The 24,856-nt window shown below is 36.3% G+C and overlaps 2 protein-coding genes across 4 annotated transcripts in view; one reads left to right on the top strand and one right to left on the bottom strand.

Annotated features, from left to right (window-relative positions):
- hiw (highwire) overlaps positions 1-24,856 on the bottom strand; it is a 70,700-nt gene that overhangs the window by 15,890 nt on the left and 29,954 nt on the right. The gene's annotated exons all lie outside the window — the stretch shown is intronic.
- Positions 819-24,222, top strand: LOC138134706 (uncharacterized). The gene is made up of 5 exons (XM_069053139.1): positions 819-1,220; positions 18,451-18,702; positions 18,924-19,094; positions 22,256-22,548; positions 22,607-24,222. Exons 1-5 carry the CDS (start codon positions 1,059-1,061, stop codon positions 23,856-23,858), a joined length of 2,130 nt encoding a protein of 709 aa, XP_068909240.1. The 5' UTR covers positions 819-1,058; the 3' UTR covers positions 23,859-24,222.

Raw genomic sequence — 24,856 nt, 5'->3', positions numbered from 1 at the left:
TGCTACTAATAATGGCACGAATATTTTGTCTAAACACCATCGATTAGTTGATGAATTGATAAATATGTACGTCACAAATTAAAAAAAGCAAAATCATAATGTCGTTTTACTTAAATTTGTAAGAGAAAGTAGTTAGAAACAGATTATTCGAAATGACCAGGGTCATCGTGGGTAGATTGTTAAATCTATTATGTAGTGGTAATGCTTAATTCTACTACTTTCAAAATCTTTTGCCTACAAAAAAAGCTTATTTTCGCTTTTAATTAGAATTGGAAACTTTGTGAAACAACAATGACCTTTGAAGAATTTTCTAACGATTTTATTGTCATCATCCACAATGCGGCTTCTTTCTTCACCTCTCTCCAATTACTAAACACAGATAACGATTTTACGATTCATAACTCATTGAGTTATGATGATTCAATCTAAAAAATCGTGTCCACCCGGCTAGAAAGACTCCTCCAGTACAGCTCATTAACGTCCTCGCCTGGGAAGAATAAAGGACTATTGCGGAGGAAGACGAGATGAGCAACAACACCGTCGATGTTAATTTAACAAAAAAATGGAAATGAGGAACAGGTAGACCACATCTCGAGAACCTGCCCCGAGACCCACGGTCAAATCATCCTTTTTATTTATAATAAGAGGCGATAAACGTGGAAACATAAAACGACACACACGTCGGCGCCTCCCTCTCGAAACTCCGAGCCTTCACAATCTCTACCCGACCGACGAAGACAACCTCTAACTAAAGCGAGAGGACAAGGACGGCGTGTTGTGAGGATGGTAGCCGCGAACACAACACCAATTCAAAAGCGCCAGTCCGCCAGTCGTTCAGGTTCAGCCGCGAGGACCCAGAACAGTTTCAGCACCAATAGGAGGCGGACGAGAGAAGAGCTCGCTGGGTCGTGAAAGAAACGTCATCCAACAACCGTACCGATGCAAGTTGAATCATGTTGTCGGGTGTCGCACTAGTGTTATCGCGCGCTGCGACGGACGAACCTTCGTGCTGTTCTTCGGTTCTGCGATTGTGACAAGGTGCGAGATGAGTGCACAAAATGGGTGTCCGATTGTGGTGGTCCTTCTTTGTGCTCTTGTGGGTGTTTCTTTTTGTGATAGGGCCCGCTAGCGCCGACACGATATGCGATCTGCAAGGATGCAATTGCACCGTGAGGGCATCCCCCTGGAAGACCGTCAATTGCACCCTACGCGACGCTCAGGCAAGTTGATGCGAATAAAGGCTACTAACACTGCTGGTCTCAATTGCCCCACTAACCATCCTGACACCGTCTCCCCTACGACACCCCCAACTCCAGCTCTAGGTGTAAGAACATACCCTTTCAAAATTACCCAAAATCACGGTTTCAAGAATGCAAGTCGACAATTATACCTCCGATTTATTATCTTGATAAAATAGGTAATAATTTTATGTTTTGGCAATACATATCTTATTTACATAGTCTTCATTGTCTTCAGCTTCACATGGTAGTGATTTACGCAGTGATTCACTGTCATCAAAGTGTGCCATTGTACACTATTGTTACGCAAAGCAAGAGTGGTACTGTCAATCAAGAGAACAAAAAGAACTTACAATTCATTAATTTTGTTTTTCACTTTTTTCAAACTATATTATTGTTTACATAATTCTGCATTGTCTTGAACTTCGCATTGTAGCGTTTACTTTGTGATTCACTGTCACAAGTGTTGACGTTGTACATCATGGTCGCGACTATTTATGCAAAGGAAGAGTGTAGCAACTGTCAATCAAGAAGAACTTAATGCACACTTGGCGTAGCGTTGAAGGAAATTTAGAAAAGCAAAACAGAATTTGAATAATAATGGTAGATACTAGACAAGAGCCGGACGCGATGTATATCGTTATTTGTTTTGGTTCTTTTCCCTTGTTATTAATACTGGCACCTCAACATGTGCTAGCTTGTTGGAACAGTTAGAACTCGCGGTGACTCACATCTCTCAAAGAAAGTAAAAATACTAAAGCTCACAGAAAAATGAGTCTCAATGAAACAATCCGCTTCGGTAGATTTTAAGACAATTTAACAGTTGGGTGAAAGTAAAGTACAAAATAATGTTCTCGTTAAAGTGTTATTAATTACTTATTTCAGCAAGTAAACTTGTCGCTATTAATTCGCGTGGTTAAGTGAAAGTCCCATTATAGCCCCCCCTAAGACTGTGGTGCCGTAAAATTTGTGCTAGTCGTTAAAATTTTAATAACACGTTAATTACGTAATAAGTATGTAAACAATGGCCACAGGAAGAAGGTGTTTGGGGCAAGGTGATCACGAAACGTTAACCTGCGACTTTCAGGCTCATATTTTTATTTGGTCACGTAGCCGAGGCGGTCGCATGCAAAGAGATCCTCCACTTGCGATTCAAAGCCCATCGCATGAATTTATGGGATGGTGGCCACAATTACAGCGAATATCCGCATGTGAGACTTCAGATATTCGAAACGTTCACATTTTCAGGAATTATTGCACGAGCGCCTCCAAGATAAACAAAGGTTGAGCGTTGACCTCTGCTGGAGCGAGCGATTTTTTCGAAAACGCCGCTTCCGATGCTGCAAAACTCACCTGGGTTATTTATAGACGGGCGATGTAAGCTTTTCTGTTTACGTTGCGAGTAAAAAAAATTCGAGAACACAGAGACTACGAAATGATGCTGTCAAAAATATAAACGACTTGTTGTTTTACGCCAAGCGGGACAAAGGCGCATAAACCGATGCAGATTATTCAATTCGTGGCCAGGAATGAAACTGGGCGACTTGTAATTTTTCATAAAATCACAATTGACGATAAAGACATTTTTCGAGGCGAACTTTTAAATTGATTCGGTTTCAGCTGTGATGATTTAAGAACCAACCAAGCTTGGTTAACGTAAGTTCAAGTTAGTGCTTTTCGGAAAAATGAAGAAATTTTCGGTTATAATCTCAGGGAGATTGTAATATTTCTGAAAAATTTTCTGAATTGAATTATTTTGTTGTGAAAATAAGCACGAGTCGCAGACGCATAATTTCCGTGAACATGGGAATAAAATGCTCGCCAACGCCAAATAAATGCTTGAAGAGATGTATTTATTTTAAATGTCAAATAGTGATTTAAAAAATCTTTCGGCCAATGACATCCAGGAAAAAATTGCACTTGGGTACTAATTTTCTGGAATGATCAAAACATTGCCGAAAATGTTTGTTTTTGTTGCCATGACAACCGTCCCAAATGCAACCACCTTTCAGTTGTAATATCAGGTGTTCATTTAAATTTCTCCTCAAAGTTGGCGTTGAAGAGTCGATTGTGTTGTGAACGCACAACGGATTACGGATCACGAATCAGCTGTTTAAATCTAACCTCACTTTTTGCGTTGTTTGTGTTTTTACTCTGCAGACTGACGAGTTCACGATCGAGTTTTCAACGCCAACTTTGAGGACAAATTTAAATGAACACCCGATATATTAAGCGCTTTTTTGATTATCGGTAATAATTTGACGGTGTTGGTTACGAAAACTATGCTGTGCGAGGACAGTGATTATTTATATATTTTTTAATTGTCACGAAGATACATAGTTACTTGATAATAACAAAGTCTTGAGTTACCCAACAGGATAAAATTAGTCGGTAACTACAAAAGCACGAAATAGATTCCGTAAAATTATCGCACACACAGCAAAATAAAATTTGCCCGACATTTTTGAAATTATTTTATCTTTCCTTAGAAAGTGAGGGTTAAGCGATTTTTACGATGTTTACCGTTTCTTTTTAAAGGAGTATGATTATCGCAGGAAATCGAATAATTATTAGAAGAAGCATGATTATCGACTAATTAAAAACTGACTGGTTGTCAGTCAAAAAAATGTTTCAATATTATTGGTTCACATCAATTATCCTGCAGGTGCATATGATAATCTGTATACATAATTGTTAAGTTCTAATTTTCATGTGCACACTCTCATGTTAAACTTAAAGTTTCCTGTAATTAGATGCAGACCTCTAGGAAATAAAGATTATTATTAACCGTTATTATAAATATTAAAATGTGATGGATTTTCAGTCACGACGGGACAGATTTGCATACAATGTGGCAGCTGAAATCTAATACTCGAAGGGTAAAATCCAACTACAATCATATCCACGTATGTACATTCCACTTAAGACTACTTAAATTGAAAATTAAATGAAAGTTGGTATGTACATAGGGGGGAAGTCGGCTTAGGTGACATGTCCTTCCCCTTTTGGTGGTTTAAATTTCCAGTGTGGCATTAATTAGTGATTTAAAATGGTTTCAAAAAAAATATATACCTAGAAAACTTCTTTGCTAAGCTCCGGCTGCTTGCTGCTAGCTGTTCAAAACAATAGTCTCGACAGCGAGGTCATCAACGAAGGAAACCATCACAAAATGAGCAAAATTTTTCACGCCATTCTATTGTAAATAAATATAACGTCAAGACTTTCCACAAATTCTAATGAAAACCAACAGCCACAACTCTCCTTGAGAACGGGGATAAAAACGTTACATCTGTTCAGTCCAAGACGTAATCTCAGAACTGTGCGCAAAAGACATTACAGATTGCTTCATTGTTATTTTCTTGGTACAGTTTTGATGGTTCTGATTTCGGGGGCTACTTTATGCGATCAGGAAAATGACATTGTGGCCGTGTTGCGGTCTTAAACGCTGCCGTTAAAAATAACTCGATTTGATTAGAATTCTCAGATTGAGTGCTAAACGCAATCAAAGCAAATAATTATAATGTCGCACACGTTAAACATAATTGTCCACTTTACACTTTGTACTGATGAAAAAAATCTCAGGTACAGATTAATGAAGTCGTGACAGATAATACATGCAATTACTTTTTCTCTTTATCCATTATAATTTGACAGACATGACGACACCACTTTTATTGCTCGATCGTAATGCTGTTCGTATGCACAGTTGGTTGAAATATGGGATCGATTTTATTATGGCCACAACAGAAATTGTTACATTTATGACAAAACCTGATACCACTTCCGGCAGTATAAACAACAGATTAGTGGTTAGAGATACATATTTATTGCTTGGGGGAAAAGTTATTCTCAGACTTAACTTATCTTCGAATGCTTTTAGCAAGTACTTCTGCGGCTAAATTTTCTTTTTCGTGTTCGTTTCCCGAGATACAAAACGTTGTGTGCACCTCGGCCAAAAAGTGCTTTTTGTCCTCGCCTGTTTTCAAGTCTCGGCTGCGCCTCGTCTAGAAAACCCAGACTCGGAGGAAAAAGATGCACTTTTTGGGCCTTGATACACAAATAACTATTATTGTTCCATTAAATCAAATCATCAACAAAATAATCTTGTAATTCGACAGTTACAAGAGGGTCGTGACTGAAATCGTCCTTTTTAGTTAATTTGCTTGTCACTTATTCGATTAATTTAGAGGCACAAATTGCCACAGTAATGATCTTGGGGATAACGAAGCCAATTTTGCAACTGGAACAGCCTGAGATTTTCACTTGACCAGATAATCGCGCCAATCAAGACTAAGTAGAAAAATGACTTTCATATATTTCAATGCCGCGAAATTATAGAGAAATTATTATTCCTAGCAATTTTTCTTGACTTGCTTCCCGTCATTAGCGACACAAAGTTCTAATCTCGATCCAATCACTGTCTTTACGACGTTTTCCGGGGAAAACCTAAACAGGCCATCTTCGTCGTTCAGTAATGATGCAGGTCGGGATAAAATTTTTGAATATGATGTTTTTTTATGTGTGTCATGTACGGGCAGCATAATTAACTGCTTCCTGCACTTTAATCGACGCATTCATCTGAGTCGACTCCTGAACGTGCACGTGATCGTGGTTGTGGTCTCGACAACCTGTTTCTTCGGGGTTAAAAAATCGACCTAAGGCTCTCGAACTTGCTTGCCCGTAGCTCGACTCGGACTCGTTCAATTTACCTTGTTTGTCATGATATGGGTTGCGTCTTTATGGGCATGAACTGGTAGCTTGTGCGCGACCAGCAAGATAAACGCACAAGAGAAAGCTTGCTCCACGTCCATTGTGACAAATTGTTTAACTGCGACCGCGAAGGGGCTGTCGTGCTTTGTCAACACCAAAATTAAATTAGAACGTGACGGTCTTCAGGGGTTTGCACTGTTTACAAAATATACAGTTACAGTCAACGACACAGAATTTTAGGTCCGCTTTTGGCCACTATCTGCACAGAAAATTAGAAATTTAACCAAATCTAGGCAGCCATCCAACAGTTATCGACCTCAATGTTTACAATATGCGAAATTACAATTTGGATTTACATTTAATACACTTCGCACGCCATAAAACAACGAAATTCTCGTAAAAGTCAAGACAAATTTACAAACAATTTCGGGACAAAGATTCGTGATTGTTGTTATTGCAGATGGTGGTGTTTATTTTCTACGAGTTGAAAATTCTATTCTAATACCAGAGATGGCAATCTGTTTATCTTGTTAATGGCGAAGGCATTTCGGATCGTTTTTGTCTAGTTGCGCATGTGATTTGACCAAAGCATTGTTAAAAATAGAACCATTTTCTGGGCTTCGAGGGGTCAAGAAAGCGTGCTTTGAAACGTACATTCAACGACCTAATTGACAATAGAATAATAATAGGGCCAACATTTCAAGTGCAAGTTTGTTGTTTCCTTCCTATATTTTCATTTAATTTAATCCAGTTAATTTAGTCTTGGCGGTCTATTTTCGAAAGCAATAGATAAATTCGAAATTGTCGGGTATGACCTACAAAAGAATTGCAAGTGTAGGAAACTGAAAAAAAAAATTAATTATTTTTAACAATTTGCTACATTTTTCTTGTTAGCTGCAGTGCTCAAAGCTAATTTAATTTAAGAATGTGACTGACTAACGCAGCGTTCCTACTTTATCAACTGCGGCATTTCAGAGAAAATTTCGTGTTAATTTTGCGTGTATTTATCACAGTTGCTGAAAATTAATTTGGTATGAAATCATTCTTCGCTGATTAAAGTGTCAGAGAAGCAAGTAAACGTGCTGAAGAAAAAATAATGGTTTACTTTTCTGGTCGCACCAAGCGTCATACTCGTAAAATTGCTTCAATAATATTCAACAGTACGAACATGAGTTAAATTGGCCAATGTCAGAGGAGACTGTTTTCGAACACGGCTTGTATACAATGAACTTTAGTGAAATGTCACATCAAATATACCTTGAAAGGATAACGACACCTTTAGCACTTTGCACTCGGGATTCACGTCCTGCAAAAATTATCTATTTAAAGTAATCAGTTCCTTTCTGCTGCTCTTTTAAATTGGTTAATCATTTCTTGGTAATAAATGAAGTCGATTTACGAAACTGGATCAAACGAACGGATATGTGTAAACTAGTTTTTCTTTGCGTTTGTTTGGCCAAGGACTCCATTTTAATAAAACTAACTTGATTACCGTATAAATACACCTTGCCTTTCCATTAACCACGCTTCTTTGTCTTCTTGCTTGTGTTTATCTGAATCGATCACGAGTTTTTGTTTGGCAGTGCTATTTTTTAACCAGAACTTTATTAGTCACCAATTGGAAGAATTCATCGCTGATAACGTATGAATAATGCTATAAATAATTCTCGGCTGTACGGACCGTATCTTGTTTGTTAGAGATTTAATATTATAACATTCAGAACAGATTTAATGTAAGATTTAGAACCTAGCGTTAGATTTGCATAGCTCGTGCATCGTCACTTCGGGTTGTGACGGCGTAAAACATTAAAAATAGCGCACAGGATAAATAAATGCGTGTGTTAACCCAACTTACGTAAGTTAAGGTAAAGATTAAATAAAAGAATACTATTTCTTCCTAAAATGAGTCACTGCTTATGGAATTAATCGCTTGGTTTAATTGAGCTCGTGCAAAAAAGGGAGTGATCGATAGTTGCCCATGGAAAAACAAAAAAAGTGGAATGTGTCTTTTGTGAATCAATTCAAATCACTTCGATTTAATTGCGTCAATCAGTTTTATAATGTCACTTCTGAATACAATGTACTAATGTAAGTGCGCAACAGCAGAAAGCAGTCTACCGTATGCACATGTGATTTGAACCAAGCGATAAGGTTCAGTTTCATTTGCGCTGGGTGTTTCTTGTTAATTAAAATATGACATTTACAAATTTTGCGTTTAAATTACTTGTTACACCGTTCACCTTGGATTTTTTTCGATATTGAAATTTGAATCTGTTGTAACATACACATCTGTTATGCATTACGCTTATGCACCTGCAAAAGTTTTCCGACTCTCAAATTAATCATATTTTGTTATTAGTGCAGTTTTACTTTTCAATACATCAAAGTAGTCTTTGAATTTTTCACAAGATTGTGAAGTGTGTCTTGGAATATCAATGACAAACAAAAGTTAAGGTTAGGACCACGTTAAGAAGTGACATTTTTTATTTTTGACCAAAGTTATTTTATATCTAATGTGAGTGCCAGATTATCAAAAAGGTTTATATGTAATTCGAGCAGGACATATCTCTGGCTACATGTTTGGTAACTTTGAATACAGCCAATACAGGTGGACCATCGTATAGCATATTTGCGATAAAACCCTTTTTAATTGTCAAAAAAAATGAAATTTAGAAGGCACAATCTTCAATTTCCGATGTACGAAATGGCCGCATCACTTTTTATAAAGTAAAATAAATGTGAAATTTGACTTTAATAGCGTTTTATAATCAAAGTACATAATAAAGCAATCCGGACTTTTTTCTTACGATGGTCATCCACAGGACAATGTCGATTTTGATTATACAAACGTTGGTATTTAAATCAGGATAATAACTGAATACATCGACATTTAACATCTACCAACAAAGTGCTAGCATATTTATGGTAGTATTTTAAAATGACGGAAATCATCAAACGGTGGTAAAGTTTGATTTACAAGGGTCTCAAATACTATACAAATTCAGGACCGTACCGCCAGTTATGATTTACAGCTGGTTGTTTGCGGTAAGCGACCATTGTCAATCAGGAATTATGACCCCCATCGAGGGTCGTCGTCATAAATTACTCACATTTTGGAAGCAAAAATTATTGTCAATCAATTTGAAATTAATGACTCCATAATTTTTTATATCAGAAATGTGATATTTTCAATCCAGGGAATCGATAAAAAAATTAAGTAATTTTGATTTTTTTCATTTTTTAGCGTCCTGACGACATTTGGAGCGTCTGTTTGAAAAAATAAAAAATTCATGTTGTAGTACAGTTACGGCCACGGAATTTCGTCAGTCGTTGTCATTCAACAGACATTAGCTGTAAAACAGGTTTTATATATTTCTAACCCCACAGTGGAATTTTTGACATGGATGTCAATTTGTCAATCAATTTTTATTGTGCGTGACAGAATTTCTGTCAAAAACATTTTGAATGTCAGTCATAATGACAATAAAGCTTAGGCTACACAAGTTTTTTCGAATTGACAGTAAAATAACTGACGAAATTCCGTGGCCGTAACTGTACTATGCCGGCCAAAAAATTTTAGCCGTCATTGTTTGTCATTTAAAAAAATCAAATTGTAATCCATATTTCATTGTCATTATGATTGCCGTCTTGATTATACTTAATTTCATATAAATGTGTGTCTAAGCAAGCCATGAAAATCTGATTTTCTGTTGGTATTAAAGCTGCTGAAGCTAGTGACTTTTGTTGTCCATTTTAACATTGCTGATTTCAAAAGCAATGTTACGTCTTTTTACTAATTAAATTAAAGTAATTTTTATTTGTTTTTGTCTTTGTAATGTAACTAAATTAAAGGTGCTTTTACACATGCACAGCTCACTTGATGAACATTTATCGCCAAAAAAGAAGACGAGTCCAGAACTCCGTTATTTATCGGAAGATTTTAATTATCTGTACACCAAATTAAATGGTTGTTAATAGGCTACAAAATGGTCCCATGGGCTTCAAGGCTAAACTGTCAAAATATCTTTGTTTCAAATGGGATTACATATTTTTTTTAGTAATTCTGATACCAAAAAATCACAAAAAAAATTGTAAAAAACGCTACTATCTATGTTCCATTTTGAGCTAAACATTGGCGGCATATCTGCGCAAACCCACATGTTATTATTTGTCATTTGTTTTTCCAGCTACCTTAATTTGGTTATTACATTGTAACGCAATGCATTTTGATAGCTTTTCGCTTGGTGCTCGTCATTTGTTTCAAAAGTTGTGTTATTTTTTTATGTGAAGTTATACTTGTGATACATTGTTGTTTTCAGAATTAAAATCTCTATCAGAATTACTAAAAAAAAAGTAAGTAATCCCATTTGAAAAAAAATATTTTGACACTCGAGTCTTGAAGCCCTTGGAGCTATACGTGAATTTATTAAGCCGTTTAATTTGGTGTATAGATAATTAAAATCCTCCGATAAATAAGGGAGCTATCGACTCGACTTTTTTTTTGGGGACACCTGTATGAAATCAATTATGTATATGAATGTTATTTTTTGGGTGGTAAATTTCAAAACTCGAAATTATTTTCTCATTTCCACTACACAGAACGTTTACCTCAGGTTATCTATTGTACGACTGCTCTAATTTTGTTCATTCCTGTCGGATTTTTGGAATATCTGAGCTTTAAACAGTTTAAATTGATTGTCAAAATGACAAGAATCGAAAGTGGGGTTACGGTTTCTAAAGGTTTATTTACAATTTATGGGAATGTCAAGATAGTAACGGCTAAAATTTTTTACCGCCATAGTACTTTCAATCTAGATTATTGACCGCAAAATTCAAATTTCTAGGATGATTAGAAATATGGTTTATTGAGAATATGCTATGCGATGGTCCACCCTGTATAAAACCTCTTAATTTGACGAAAGTCGCAGCGATGTGTAATCTGTAAGCATTAAAGCATTAAATGTAAACCAAGTCACCAAGACAATTTTAAAATCATAGATGTTGAAAATGTTGACCACTTTCATCGATACATTTTTTAAAACTCTACGATGAAAATTTCTCATCACATTTTCCAACAGCACCCGATTATTGTTGAAAAGTTTTATGTTTCACGGTGAAAACTATCGCGAAATAGAAAAAGCGAATGTTGTTTACTTCTGAAAGCAGTTGATTATAATTCCACGAAAAACGAAACTCAACTCAAAAAAAGACGTTACATTCACTAAACACAACTGACATCAGTCAAAAAAGGCATCATTCGCTTTTCGCACTATCTTCTTTCATCAAAAAGATGAACTTTTCATTTGAGCAACCGTTACAATATAATCAACAAAAAAAGTGATAGGGGCGGTTGCGAAAAAGAACATTTCTGAAAACGTGCGCTGTAACTTTTTACGTGGATTTTATTTAAAGAAATTGTTTTCATTCAAGAACACAAAAGAGAAGGGAGAAAATGGTGATTGAATTTACTGTTTTTGTTGGAGAATTGGGCAAAACTTCTCTTCATTATCGCTGTTGCATGTTTACAATTTCGATTGCCGTTCCTTTTTTTTTGTTGATCGGACTGTATAATTGCGCATAATCCAAAATGACAATATTTTTTTTTATTCTTAAATAAATCAGGGTTACATAAAAAATATTTTCTCTAAAACAAAACTAAAATCCCAATTTTGAAAAAATTACATACATAATTCTTTTGTATATTTTTTGCCGTTTTTTTTTGTTTAGAACAAAACTGTTATTGTGTTCCTATCTGTATCAGGAAACAGAATGGTTGTGAAAGTTCTGTGTGACACAAAGATATCGTTGCTTATAACAACGTATTTTTTTTTTAATTGGGAACACCACAAAAGCTACATAAAATGATATCTTGTCTTTAAAATACGAGTGTTTTCCATATCTTGTCCAGGAAACTTCGTGCCGAAGTGCGAAATCGATTACTCATGGACTTCTTCAGATGCTGTCTGCTCTACCAATCAAATTTGAATTATTTAAGAGCCTCTTGTCGAACTGATAACTTATCTGTCCCTCATTAAATAGTCATGTGGCCTGTGCATACAATTTATCATTGAAATAGATTATAAGACGGTGGTCATTGACGGAGAGCAACATCTCAAACTATAATGAAGAGTCACGAACTTGACTTCGTCCACCAGTCTGGTCTGCACAGATTTAATCATATAGCAGCACACTCGGCTGCACAATTTCCTGGACAATACTCCATCATCAAAGCAAAAACTGACACTAATTTAGGTTTTATTTTTGTTCAAGTGGAATCAATCCGTATGACCCTGCTTAGTCTCTAACATTCCGTTATTATCATGCGTGAAACGAACATGAAAGATGCGCTTGTAGTCGTCTGATTGCCTTCCTTCCTATTTCCTCTCGCCGTTCTAATGATTGACGTATTAATAAATTAGTGGCGATTAATTAGTCCATCTCGTAAGACGAGCACGTGTACCAGATGCCGATAATTACTTTAATATCGGCCTCGTAAATCGCCAGTTGCATTTCGCATTGACTAATTAGCGTCGCCTTGAACTTTCCCCGAATTCGCCCAATTAACGACAATAATTCGAACACAAACAACAGTCGATTTCGTGGTGAATTAACCAGAAACGTGACGTTACAGGGCACAGTTCCTGCCTTTACCAAACCGTTCGACGTCATCCCAACAATCCTTCCATAAAAAAAGCGGGAGAAGCGGCATCACCATGTGCCAGACAAACTATTTTCTCTCGGCATGTCGTTTCGATCTTCCTTTAGCACTTTATTACAGATAGGCTGTTCGTCTCGTGCTTTTGATGTCTTTATGCCCCCCGCACTTTTTAATAACGTGTACCATGGAATTTTATATTGGAATGATTGATACATCCGTTGTTGCTTCACCTGCAGAACGCGTGTGTTATTAGCAACAAAAAATTTCTTCCCACTTTCTCGCTCCTCCGTCCTTGTCTTCTGTCCACATGGTTATCACCGAACATGCCATTATGTTTATCAATTTCCTCTACGATTAAACAAAGACGCCGTTTACTCAGATATTCGGCTAAATATAAATAATTACAAATGCATCCGAACTGTCAACACGTTAATAAGTCCTACATAGATATGATCCATTTTCCATCGTACTGGAATAATGTGGCATCGAAGGTATTTTCCAGACACCAACCAGTGGCGAAATCTTTCCAAAAATGTTTATGCGTACGATTTTAGACGGCAACTTCCTGTTACTAGTAAAAAATATATGAGATTTTATTTCTGGCAGCTTTCATGCCCTACTGCTTGCTACATTATAATCGAGCTATGCAACTTCAACTGTTCTTTTTTCCAAACTAACATTCAACTGTTTATTTTGTTTCTTTGACGGCACCGAACTGTTTTAATGAATGGTTCCAATTTGGTCGATCCATGTGGGCGACTGCTGAATTCTTGATGTGTAATTCAATGGGCTAATTAATAGTTAATTGAATCATTGTCAATTACTGGAACAAATCAGAACTGCGTCGATTAACATCAAAATGTAATGAGAGTTGGATGTGTGCTTCCCGATCTACAGAAAACCTTTCTTCCTCTAAATTACACCTCTATTAACCGTGACACCGGGGTCAAAACATGATTCACTCAAACGCGACTTCAAAAAATCGATTCTAGTTGGAACGGCAAATTTTAAAATAAACTTCTAACGGGAGAGGATTGTTTAAAAGTTTACGGCAATATTTTAGGATGCGAGGTTCACGCCTACAGATTTCACTTTCTTTCGCCCATCTAGGTGATTTCACGTTTTAAAATACAAGCGAGGGTGTGGTTTTCCCGGTTTTTTATATATCACGATTCTTCGATAAAATTAGTCATTTTATGGTACGGGTGAACCAACTCCCAGAACTTTACTTATTTTTTCAAATGCAAAATATATAGCGGCGGCGTGGGTCTTGTTCCTACGCGGAAAAAAATTGGCCACACTTTGTTTCCTTTGAAAAACACTGAAAATCAGAACTATAAATAAAACAACAGTTGGTAACAAAGCGACTTTTCGGTAACAACCTTAGTACAAAGTGTCAGTAGTTGCTTGAGTCACCGTTTATTCAGTCACCTGATTAACTAGCGACGTTGCACCACCAGGGTTTCGCGATTTTCACTGGGTATATTTATACAAACAGTGTATAAATAGATGGCTCGGTCGTGAATTATTCACTACAGTTGGTGGTGTGTGATTTCTTGAATTCCAAATTCTCAACACACTGGGAGTTGCGAAGCGCAAGAAAATGAAAGTCAAAAATGCAAACGTCAATTTTTAGCCACTGGGTCCTTAACACGTCGCTCAGAAATTTGTGTCGGAAGGTCACTGTCTACGTTTACGTAGCCATTTTCACGTATTAAGCTTCAGCTCTTTGATGAAAGGAACTGCAACACCCGCCTAATAAAAAACAGCAGGCTTGGGTCTGCGGCCCTATTGACCTTTCACACAATCAATTAAGGCAATAAAGGCGGAGAACGAGAAACAGTACCTCTGGTCTAATGGACGTGCCAATAAGGCCTAAATTTACCGGTTCATTAACCCTGATCCTGTACATTATGTCGATCTATACCGGAAACGCTTTAAAACTTCCTAGATTAATCGACATTACCGCACCCTCGTGGAACCGTCATCACCCGAAAGATGAGAACCAACCCGCATATTGTTCGAGGGGATGCACCGAAAAACAACCATAATGGATTAGTTTTGTTGGCTGCGATAGTTGCGTGTCAGTGCCTTTCGATGTTGTGGAATGTGGGGTGTTTGTGTTAAATTGTTTGCTCTTGAAACTGTGAATCCGAGGTTGAAGGGTGGTCTCTTTGAATAAACCAGTTCGCTTGTTTCCGGTTGTTAATCCAAAGATAAAATTTCTTCGAGAGGAAGTTGCCCGGTCCCACTGTAACATTTCAGCCCAATTTTGTTTGTTTGAACACGGAGACCCTCGATTCACGATTTTAATTAACTAACGCAGATTTACCCTCTCGTCGGTGCGTGTGGTTGCACGTGAAACCTGCATTGTGAGAAGAAAAAAGAAGCGGCTACTACACCTATTGTTTGTAGTGAGTATCGCAACCTTACATGGGAGACAACACATTAATGGAGTAGGTGCGCCCCCTCGCAAATAAATTATAATGTATCTCGTCCCGCCTATCTTCTGTGTGTCAGTTGCACTGAACCAAACATGACTCTATTAGCACGTAATAGAAAAGACGATACCGTCTTCAATTTCAGTTTCGCAATCAATTTATTATCTTCGAACAATCGAAATTATTGCTTTGGCTATTTATTTTCAGAGCGGTCGTGCATAAAACTACTTAATTGGTACATTCTCTTCACCGCTTAATTAACCTTTCAATGTCAACTTGTTCTGAACATGTGGAACTAAATTAATTCATCGAGATTAGAATAATCTACGTGGAAAAATTCTTCCAAAAAATAATAAATCTCGTGTACGGTAAATATTGCATCAACATTGATGACTGACTGGAAGTTGTCGGCTGTGAATTGGACCAAATCATAAAATGGATGTAAAGACATACACGCTTGTTCTTTTTAAGATTACAGAATGAGAGATAATTACGGAGCGCAAAGAAGATGATAATTAACTAGAGTCACAGGTCACCCACTGTGTGCGGCATACTTACGCAACGTCCACATCAAATAACTAAAACTTTAGATAAAATGGAGCTTATACGGGTCACATAAATATATTCGGGTGATTTAATTAATGTTGAATATTTATGAGCGGACAAAAAATCAGGTCAGACGCCATATAAATAAAAATTTGCAATTTTAAATAATGTTCACACTATATGGTGTTGTTTAATACTATACATACAAAGTTTTTGCAGTTTTAAAATAACGTGCTCGGGGGGCAAGTCCTAGTGCCTTCATGAACACACGAAATTTAAAATCTCTAAACTTAAAAAAAAAAACTAATTTTCGAAGTGAACACACCCGCAAGCGCAACCCTCGAGTTTCGTGGTTACTAATGTTTGTGTTACATTTTTATAATTGTATTAAAAACTCATGATAATTGATTTTTTCTTTTAATTGTTATAAATGAAAAAAATATATGAAAATGATGGTTAAGAGCGGCCGTGAAAAACAAAATATGTATTTGAACTTAAGGCTTGACTCATCTAATGAGAACAGTCTTGAAGTAATGAACAATAGGGCTATGGATTTTTCGACAGTTTCAGTAAAATCAAAAATGATTTTGATGGGAGAACGGTTCCTATATGAATGAGCCACCGTTACTAACCTTTGACCGTGCCGCTATCGCTGGCTAGGTATCGTACAATAGCACTGCAATTCGCCAACTCAGTCAGATGATGTGAATCTTGGTCTTTGGTTATAGTTAATAATGTAAAGGTGCGACACACGTTTTCGATTATTTTGGTTTTCACAGCTACTTGACCATACATTTTTTGAAACATACGGTACAAACAATGAAAAAAAGTAACTCAAAGTAGAAATTAACAAACTATACTCTGTTTCTGAGCCCGATGCCGCCAAGCCATGAAACGACCGAAGCGCTGACAGATTCCAGTGCGTCCGAAACATTTCATGAATCATTAATTATAAAGCAGCCTAGGCCATTCTACTAGTATTAAAATGTTATAATTCAACTTTTTGGATTTTCTGCTCTAAAGTACTATCCCTTACCTGTCATCTTCCAAACATCATGTTTTCTCACTCTTACGCCTGCACACAGTTTTCAGAACGAGGATGAGAAATTTGTTAACGTGAGCCGAGCGCAAATATCTTCTCGACAAAACAAATTTGCATGTGTGTGTGTTAAGCGCTGATTTATTATTGATTTATGACAACCTGGTTTTACGACTTACCGGCATCGAACTCAGAAACGGAGTATAGAAAACTTATCTTACTCTAAACCCCCGCAACTTACCAATATTTTCTAGTTCGCCAAGTATATGCATGTTTAAATGTTAAAATCACCCCTCGAAAATCAGAACTCTTGAGATTGAAGCCAATACGTACCATATCTTCCCGCCACTCAGTGTAGTACAGTGTGATTGGAAAAGGATGAGGACAAGTTGAATTTGGCGCCATAAATTATAGTGCGTTTCATGTTTTGTGTGTGGCAGTTTTGCTTCAGAAGAGCATCGCTGTCAAGATTTATCCATAGGTTTCCGTCAAACCAGGGTCAAACCCATTGTTTTGATTTCGTTTGTCAATTGTCACCAATTTGCAATTCCCCAGTAGATACGCCCATGATCATATCAAGTTTTATTTTTACTGTCAATACTTGTTACCAACATGACAAATTATTCACTAGGCGCCAAATTCAAATTGTCCTCATTCTTTTTCAATCACACTGTACATATATGAGTGAGGGAGGCATGTCTAGAAATGTAAGTAATTCACTTCAAGGAATAAACAGTGAAGAAAAAATAAAAATTGTTAGATTTATTCTAACAACAATAACGCTTACGAGTCGAGTTGTCGAAATTTTCTTCTAACTTAAAAAAATCTTTTTAAACGTACTTTGTAATTGGATAATGACGCCTCGGAACTGTCATTATACATCGTTGTGCATTCACACAATGTTAAAATTATGAATGACTAAATGTAATACGTATTTGAAAAGTTGAACATTAATTCGATAAATCAACCTGACGCATTAATACAAATATAAAAAATACGTTTAATTATTAGATTTAACACGAAGTCCCCGCTGTTTTAAATATTTTGTTCTATTTTCCTTTTGCGAAAAGAAAATTTGATATGTTTTTATTCTACTGCTAAAATGGATGAGAGTTCTTCAAAAATGTACAATTTTGCTGAACATCAGAGACAGAAGGGAAACAGTTTTAGTTTGAAAAATAAAAATATCTTCTAGACTAGAGATAACAACTGCGCATTAAGATTTATTTACATAATCGTTGTGGTTGAGAAGTCATGAAACTCGATTGAAATCCATAAATCACTTTAATCTACAATACCATATGTATTCCTGTAAGAATAATCACTGCAACTATTCTAGGAAAACATTCTAGTCCGCAACTTGTCTTGAATTTTGCAAAAACCATTTTTTATTAAATGAACAAGCATTCGTCCTGAGTTTCTGAAAAAAGAACCGCCCACGTACGTACGTTTCAAAATAGTTGCTGTTCAAAATTTGTTTGTTATAATTTTAGATCCAAATTGTTTTTCACTTTTTAGAGTACAACAACCACATTTTTCATATTTTTACGGCAAAGTTTAATCGTAATTTTTTTTCCAAGTGTCAACAATTTAACAACCAAAAGCTGACATTTTAGCATGCCGCGTGATGACACATTTCCAAGGCTGAGGACATTTTTTAATCAGTCCCAGTCTATTTAGATTTTCACAAGTGTTTAATTTTATATGCATACACGGAATACTGAGAAGGCAGCCTTGAAAGAATAAAATGTGATGAACACCAACTTCTCGGAAAATAAACATCCCTGATTTCACTATTTTTTTTTTTTTTACTTTCAGGAACTGGAACTGAGCAAGTTGCGTATACCTGAAAAGGCCAACGAAATCTTCATAACCGGAGGTAAACGCATCGTCTTGGGTCAGAAGTCCTTCGACCGGATGCCCGCCTTAACCCTTCTTCACATAGAAGGCACTCGCACCCTTGTGATGGAAAAACAATCCTTCCGCAATCTAACTTCTCCTAGTCTACTAATTCAAATACAGAACTGTGATCACTTAAGCATAAAGACTGGCGCGTTCGAAAATGTGCAGGTACGTGTTTCCCAGACTGTGCAAACTGACGAGCAAAACGGCGTCCTCTGCTGATAAAAAAATTGCGATTAAGCACGTCAAACCAGAACGAATTGTGTCTCTTTGCCCTCGGCTAATAATAGTGATGAACGCCGGTGTCGCTGTTTTATTGCGTTCGTTTCGTGAGACACAATTGTCGATTTGTTGTTTCCGTGTTTTTGTTTAAACGTCGTTTGTTTCAGAGTTCCATAGAAGTCGAAATTATAAGATGCGGTTCGGTGAGTTTGGAAAAGACCGCCTTTGGAAAGTTGAAAAGTGCCCTCTTCAAAGATATTTCGAAGTTCACGTTGGCCACCGAGACCTTTGAATTCAAGAATCAAGGCAGTATCGGGAGGCACGGCCCCGTAACGATCGTAAGCATCCTTTCAGTTGCCTACGGATTACTTTTAATTGTGCTTCATGTTTTATCACCAATAATGTTGATTGAGCGTATCTAGTTCAGTGGGTTAATTCCCTTGACAAATTAAGGTACTTCCAGGATAAAGAATCCTTACAAGTTTTTATTTTGTACAAGAAAATTTAAAATAATGCCAAAGCAAATACGTAAATAATAATTTAAAATAAACAACTAGCCTTTTAATAGTAAATTGTTGTTATTAAATCAATCATTACTTGAGCAGTAACCACACTTTTTTTTAATATTATACATAAAAGCGTATCTACAGTGAGTATTGGAGAATAATTTTTAACTTTGTAACCAGTTTTTGATTACATATACTTTTTCCCAGAACCGATCGATGACGTGATCGTTGAACACCAACATTTCGAGAATCTCTACGAGTATACAGGTGTATTTGAAATACGTGTGTTAATTTTAACCACTGGAAGAACTCGCCAATTTATGAAACTTTTCTCTATAACATTTTGGCAAAATTCGCAAAAGATTTCCAAAATTGTTTGCCCCCAAATTTTTACCAAACGAGTCTTGTTTACCGTCCGACAATTCCCGAGCGGTACCGACTAACGGGACCGAACAAGTCTTTTTGTATGATTAACTACCTATAAAGGGTGTTTTTTTAAATTTGGCGTGGAAGTTGGCGTTGGAGAGTCGATTGAGAACGCACCACTCGTGTAAAAGCGTAAGATTTATATTTTGATAGCTAAATAATTTATTCCAATTTTACATCAATTTGTAACAATTTTTCGTAAAAAATTCAAATAGAAAAAACGGTTCATTTAACGAGCTCTAGTACGTGTTAAAATTAACACACCCATTTTAGATACACCTCGTATAAAAAATTGCAGTTGCGGCGAATAATATTTTTTCTAATTATTCCAATGATCTGTGTTAAACAAGATTAAATTCTAAATTGTAATTTTGGTTGCATGGTTATTACTGTTCAGGAGTCAAATAAGTAGATAAGTAAGTTTTGTGAGGATTAAAAATGGTCAAATAAAGTTGACGGCATACTCTCCAATTTCAAGAGAAGAAAATTGTGGTTAATTATATGATATGAAGGAGAAAAGCGACATCTTAACTTAAATGAAAAAAAAAAAAACATAAAATTTATCTGTGTTTATTCATTAAAATCTGGTTTTTAATCGACCATTGAGCGTCACTTAATATATGCAGAAAATATTCTCCCTGGTGTTGTGAGTGTTCTTTTGTTTGCAAATTTCTCTTTAAAAAGCCAAAGCCAACTGTTGCACCACTCAATAGAAATTTAGTTAACTTTGAAAGTATAATCATAATGTTGTTTTTATGTAGTTTGCACTGCAAGTTTATGCTATTCAGTGAAACAAATGTTACTTTCCAAAAAATGTTTTTATTTTCTCCATTTTCTCAAAATATTCACTACTCAATTTAACACTTTCTTCATATTTTTTTTAAATAATTTCAACAACTTAGGGCCAGTTGCACCAGCATGAGCAGCATTAACTACAGATTAAACTATACGAAAACATTGTCATAACAATAGGTAACTAAAGTAACGAAGCATTTTAGCCTACAGTTAACTTTAACTGGCGTTGCTGCAACCGGCCCTTTAAGTTTTAAAAATTTAATTTGGGGAACAAAAAGAAATCAAAAGGTGCCATATAAAGCCTATAAGGCGGGTGTTCCAATAATTTTACTTTCAAGACATGTGAAAAGATGTTTGTTGTACAGTGTGAGAAGTTGTGCAAATCTGCCTCACATTTATGGCACCGTAAACTCCAATCTTCACACTTTCATGTATATTTATTTATACGTATGTTAATGCACTATTCTGTATTAACTGGTGCGTTGATTCCTCAAAATCATACTTTCAATGGGTCCTTCAAAACAGAAGTAATAATTTTTTCCCAACACTTCCAGGTTGCATAACTGCATTCAACCTTTTGGAAAATGCATATAGTCAGGTTTCCTCACGTGTTCTAGACGGTTTTAAAGGTACCGTCCGTGTATTACTTTAGAATGTTTCTCCTAACAGCAACAAAAAACTTTTCTGACTACCAAGAAACTGTGCAAACGTTCTTCTAACAGTGTTCACTATTACCGTTGTAGTAGGTTTCGCTTCACGTAACTTGTTAAGTATAAATCCTTTAAATCTAAAATTTGTTGCGTCCGTTGTGAACAGTCCATTCAGAAGGTGATTCATTGCCAATTGCAGAATGAAACCTTTGGAATTTGGATGCATTATTTCAGTGTGAAATAATATACATTTATTTCATAAACCAGTAGTTTTTGCAACCAACTTGTTAGTGATAAAAAAAAAACAAGCAACTCGTGTCGTACTTTGCAGACATTTTCAGTGCAATTTATGTAAAAGCACAAAAATGATAATCATGATAACAGTGGTTTAAAAACATTACATATTGTTTTAGATTTTTGTTAACATAAGAATTTTAAGCACTCTTTGCTGAATGAACTTTAATCAAAACCAAACCAAAACGAGCAAATCTTCAATTTTTTGTTCACTGTTTTCTTCTTGAAAGCAGAGAATTGTTATAAACGAATATTTACTTCTGATAGATAAAAGGACGTTTCTTGCAATGTGGAGTTATTTACTGTATCTTTTAAAACACAAAAAAACCCTGTATGAATATAAAAAATGTAGTATTTATAGCTGAACCGCTGTGGATTTTCCAAAAACAAAACTTAATCGTTCCTCACTCTTTTACATTTATTAAAAACAGTGTGCCAAGTTTATTTATATTATACTTTAAGTTGTGACTTTCCGATTTGTCTTGTATTAAAAATTCGCTCGGACTGATAAGACAACGAAAACGTAAGCTTTAAATCTGATCTGATTGCTTTCTCAGAAGAATAAATCCCTCATCAATGATTAAAGTCGTTTCGAGCGCTTCCATGAATTCTGATAAGGAAAATGAAAGACAAAATTGCAGAAGCGGTTGAGTGCAATCCAGTGCACTTTACGCGGAGAAAGTGCACATGTGAAAGTCATTAGTAAATAATAAATTCCACAAAACTCTAACCTCTATCTCATAAATTCTTAATTAAAAATTCAGACTCAACACATTTTTCACTATTCACTATTCTTGTCCTTATGTAATATGTATCTGTTTGTTACAGATTTCCTTCGATAACGTAACTCTTGCGACAATACCGTACCACGCATTCTTTTCCACTTTGGCAGAAGTTTCAATTCGGAGATCGTACATCGGGGAGATCCAAAGTGAAGCTTTCTCAGCCAACCAGATCTCCTCCATTTCCTTCATCAACTGTACAATAGACTACGTACACGGCAACGCGTTCATCAGCAGAACATTGATTTTCAATTTCAAAATAGAGAAATGTATTATCAAACGAATCGGAGCGGGAGCTATAATGGCCGGCATGGCCAATTTAACTGTTCAACATTCCAAGTAATCCACTCTCGACATAAAATAATACACTTGATTGTTAATTATTGTCAAATTTTAGGATAACAGACATTCAGAGCGGCGCCATCAACAGTACCGTGGCCAAAGTGGAGATAGCGGACAACGAAATCGGCAACTTTCATTCGTCAGGTTTCGTTTTCCACAACTGGAACAAAATCACCTTCGAACAAAACATAATCAAGTTCCTACACGCCAACTCGGTCGTAGCTCCGGTCAATCTGGAAGAAGTGGAGTTCGCCTTCGTCGGAAACGACGTCTACGAATTCGAACCAGGTGCCTTAAGTTTTGTGCCAGATTTAGAAGATAGAGCTTTTATATTTAAAAACAACTTCTTCGATCAAACGTGCCATTGTACCTTAGATGAGTGGATCGTCGAATTGATAACTGCCAACGTTACGAGCAAAATCAACAAAATCGTAAACAACACGTTCTGTACAGTCAACGAGTTGTTGTCGCAATGTTTCGAATTGCGAATCGGCGTAATCAACATTCAGAACTTCACTGAACTGGTATGCAACACAAATAACACGGTGGTTTGTGAACCTTACAGAGGCGAAACGAAAATTGTCAACACCACCAACAAAATGACAACCAACAGGAATGCATCTTCCAAGACTAATTGGTTGGCTGTAATTATAAGTACTACAGTGGTCCTCGTCTTCATGGCTCTCATAACTTTGATAGTAATGCTAATAAGAGGCAGTAGGTGGTTGAAACGCAAGGGCTACTTCCGTAAGATACAATATAACCAAAACGAGCACAGTAACGACGAAGAAAACACGATAGAGACCGTAGACGAGGGTGACAAACTCGACATCTCCGAAGACTTGACGATGGAATTGCTGCAGGATCTGTCGAAAAAACTCGACGACCCCTTGACCCACCAGGAAGCCTCCGAAATGATCGAACAACTGTATCAGAAGTACATCCGCAACGGCGGCGAAAACAACAATCAGCAAGACGAAGAAGCGCACTTGTACGAGGAGTTGGGCAATTTGCAGTCGAACGGAACAAACTACGACCCCAGCAAACAGCAAAACGGTGCCAGAAGCATCCTCAGGATGATCGAGGAAAGGTTCAACACGCAGTCGGAAGACGGCGACGGAGATGACGGCAGACCCGCACTCGTGGGCGAATACTCGGAACCGTCCGATGCTGCTGTTCATTTGTACTCAGAGTTGAAACAGAACAAAGATGTGGAGGGTGAGAATAGAGATTCTCTTAAATCGCGAGGTTCCAGTACCATGGCGTTCAGGCCGTTGCCGGACAAACCTGGCTCGTCTAAGATGTAGAAGTGATCTCGCTATTGTCTGTTCTGTTATTCCAATTAAGGAGTGTTTCCATTGTGATGGGGTCCGGCATTGTTTTATGTGGTGTCCCATGCCGAATGGATAGATTCTTGAGATGTAGCTGTGATAATGTACAGTTAAATGTGTCAACAACATGATACGTTGTTTACTTTTGTATATTTTGTAATTTTATTTTGATTCTGCGTAAATAGTATTTTATATTATTAATATACTTGCGTTGTATAGTTTTATGTTATCGTCATCATTTTTATTCAAGTTACTTACTATGTTCTTTTTTAAATCTGCAGAAAGTGTAATAAAGCAATTATAAAAAATATATTAATAAATATAGATCGTGTATAAATGATTGAGAATATTATCATTACCACATTAATTAAAAGAATACCACTGATCGTAATACATATTTGCATAAGACTATAGGCAAAACATTCTATCTACATAAATTTCAAATTCTTTCACGATTCATATATTCTGTGGGTGTTGTTAGCAGTTTATATCTTCCTAAACGGCTTCTGCTGGGAGCATTAGGTTTTATGGTTAGCCATTTTCATCTTACGTTTTTAAAATGCTTCTACATCTCGGAGAAAGAATTCTTTTATATAAATTTTATGTTCACATGAAATTAAAAAAAAAATGTTTACAGAACGGATAATGTTAACACTACCACAAAAAATAACACTAAATAATAATAACATTATATCGTGATTCGGAGGTCACGTTAAGCCATTGGTCCCGGTCTATTGAGTTGGTCATCACGCCCCTTATAGATTTGTAAACCAGTCCTAGACTGTGAAACAAATTTTAATTTTATTTTTATAATAACATTGTGTTGTAAAATGATACAAAGCGGTAGCTTTAAACGATGCCAACATAAAATGTTTGTCATTTCATTAAAAAAAATATACAGGGTGTTTTCGAAGTTGAGGCGTTCCTTTTAACATGTGATAGTATGCGTTGTTCTAAAGAGTTTTAGCCAAAAT

Source organism: Tenebrio molitor, chromosome 1 (assembly GCF_963966145.1).
Source record: "Tenebrio molitor chromosome 1, icTenMoli1.1, whole genome shotgun sequence".
Classification (NCBI taxonomy): Eukaryota; Metazoa; Arthropoda; class Insecta; order Coleoptera; family Tenebrionidae; genus Tenebrio; species Tenebrio molitor.
Note: the sequence above shows the minus strand (reverse complement) of the source record. Positions and strands in the feature narration are given on the sequence as shown.

Excerpts from the sequence above, each read along its gene's own strand:
- LOC138134706 (XM_069053139.1), top strand. The coding sequence starts at position 1,059 with ATGGGTGTCCGATTGTGGTGGTCCTTCTTTGTGCTCTTGTGGGTGTTT. Across the intron at positions 1,221-18,450 it reads GCACCCTACGCGACGCTCAG|GAACTGGAACTGAGCAAGTT; the intron begins GCAAGTTGATGC and ends TTTTACTTTCAG. Across the intron at positions 22,549-22,606 it reads TTAACTGTTCAACATTCCAA|GATAACAGACATTCAGAGCG; the intron begins GTAATCCACTCT and ends GTCAAATTTTAG.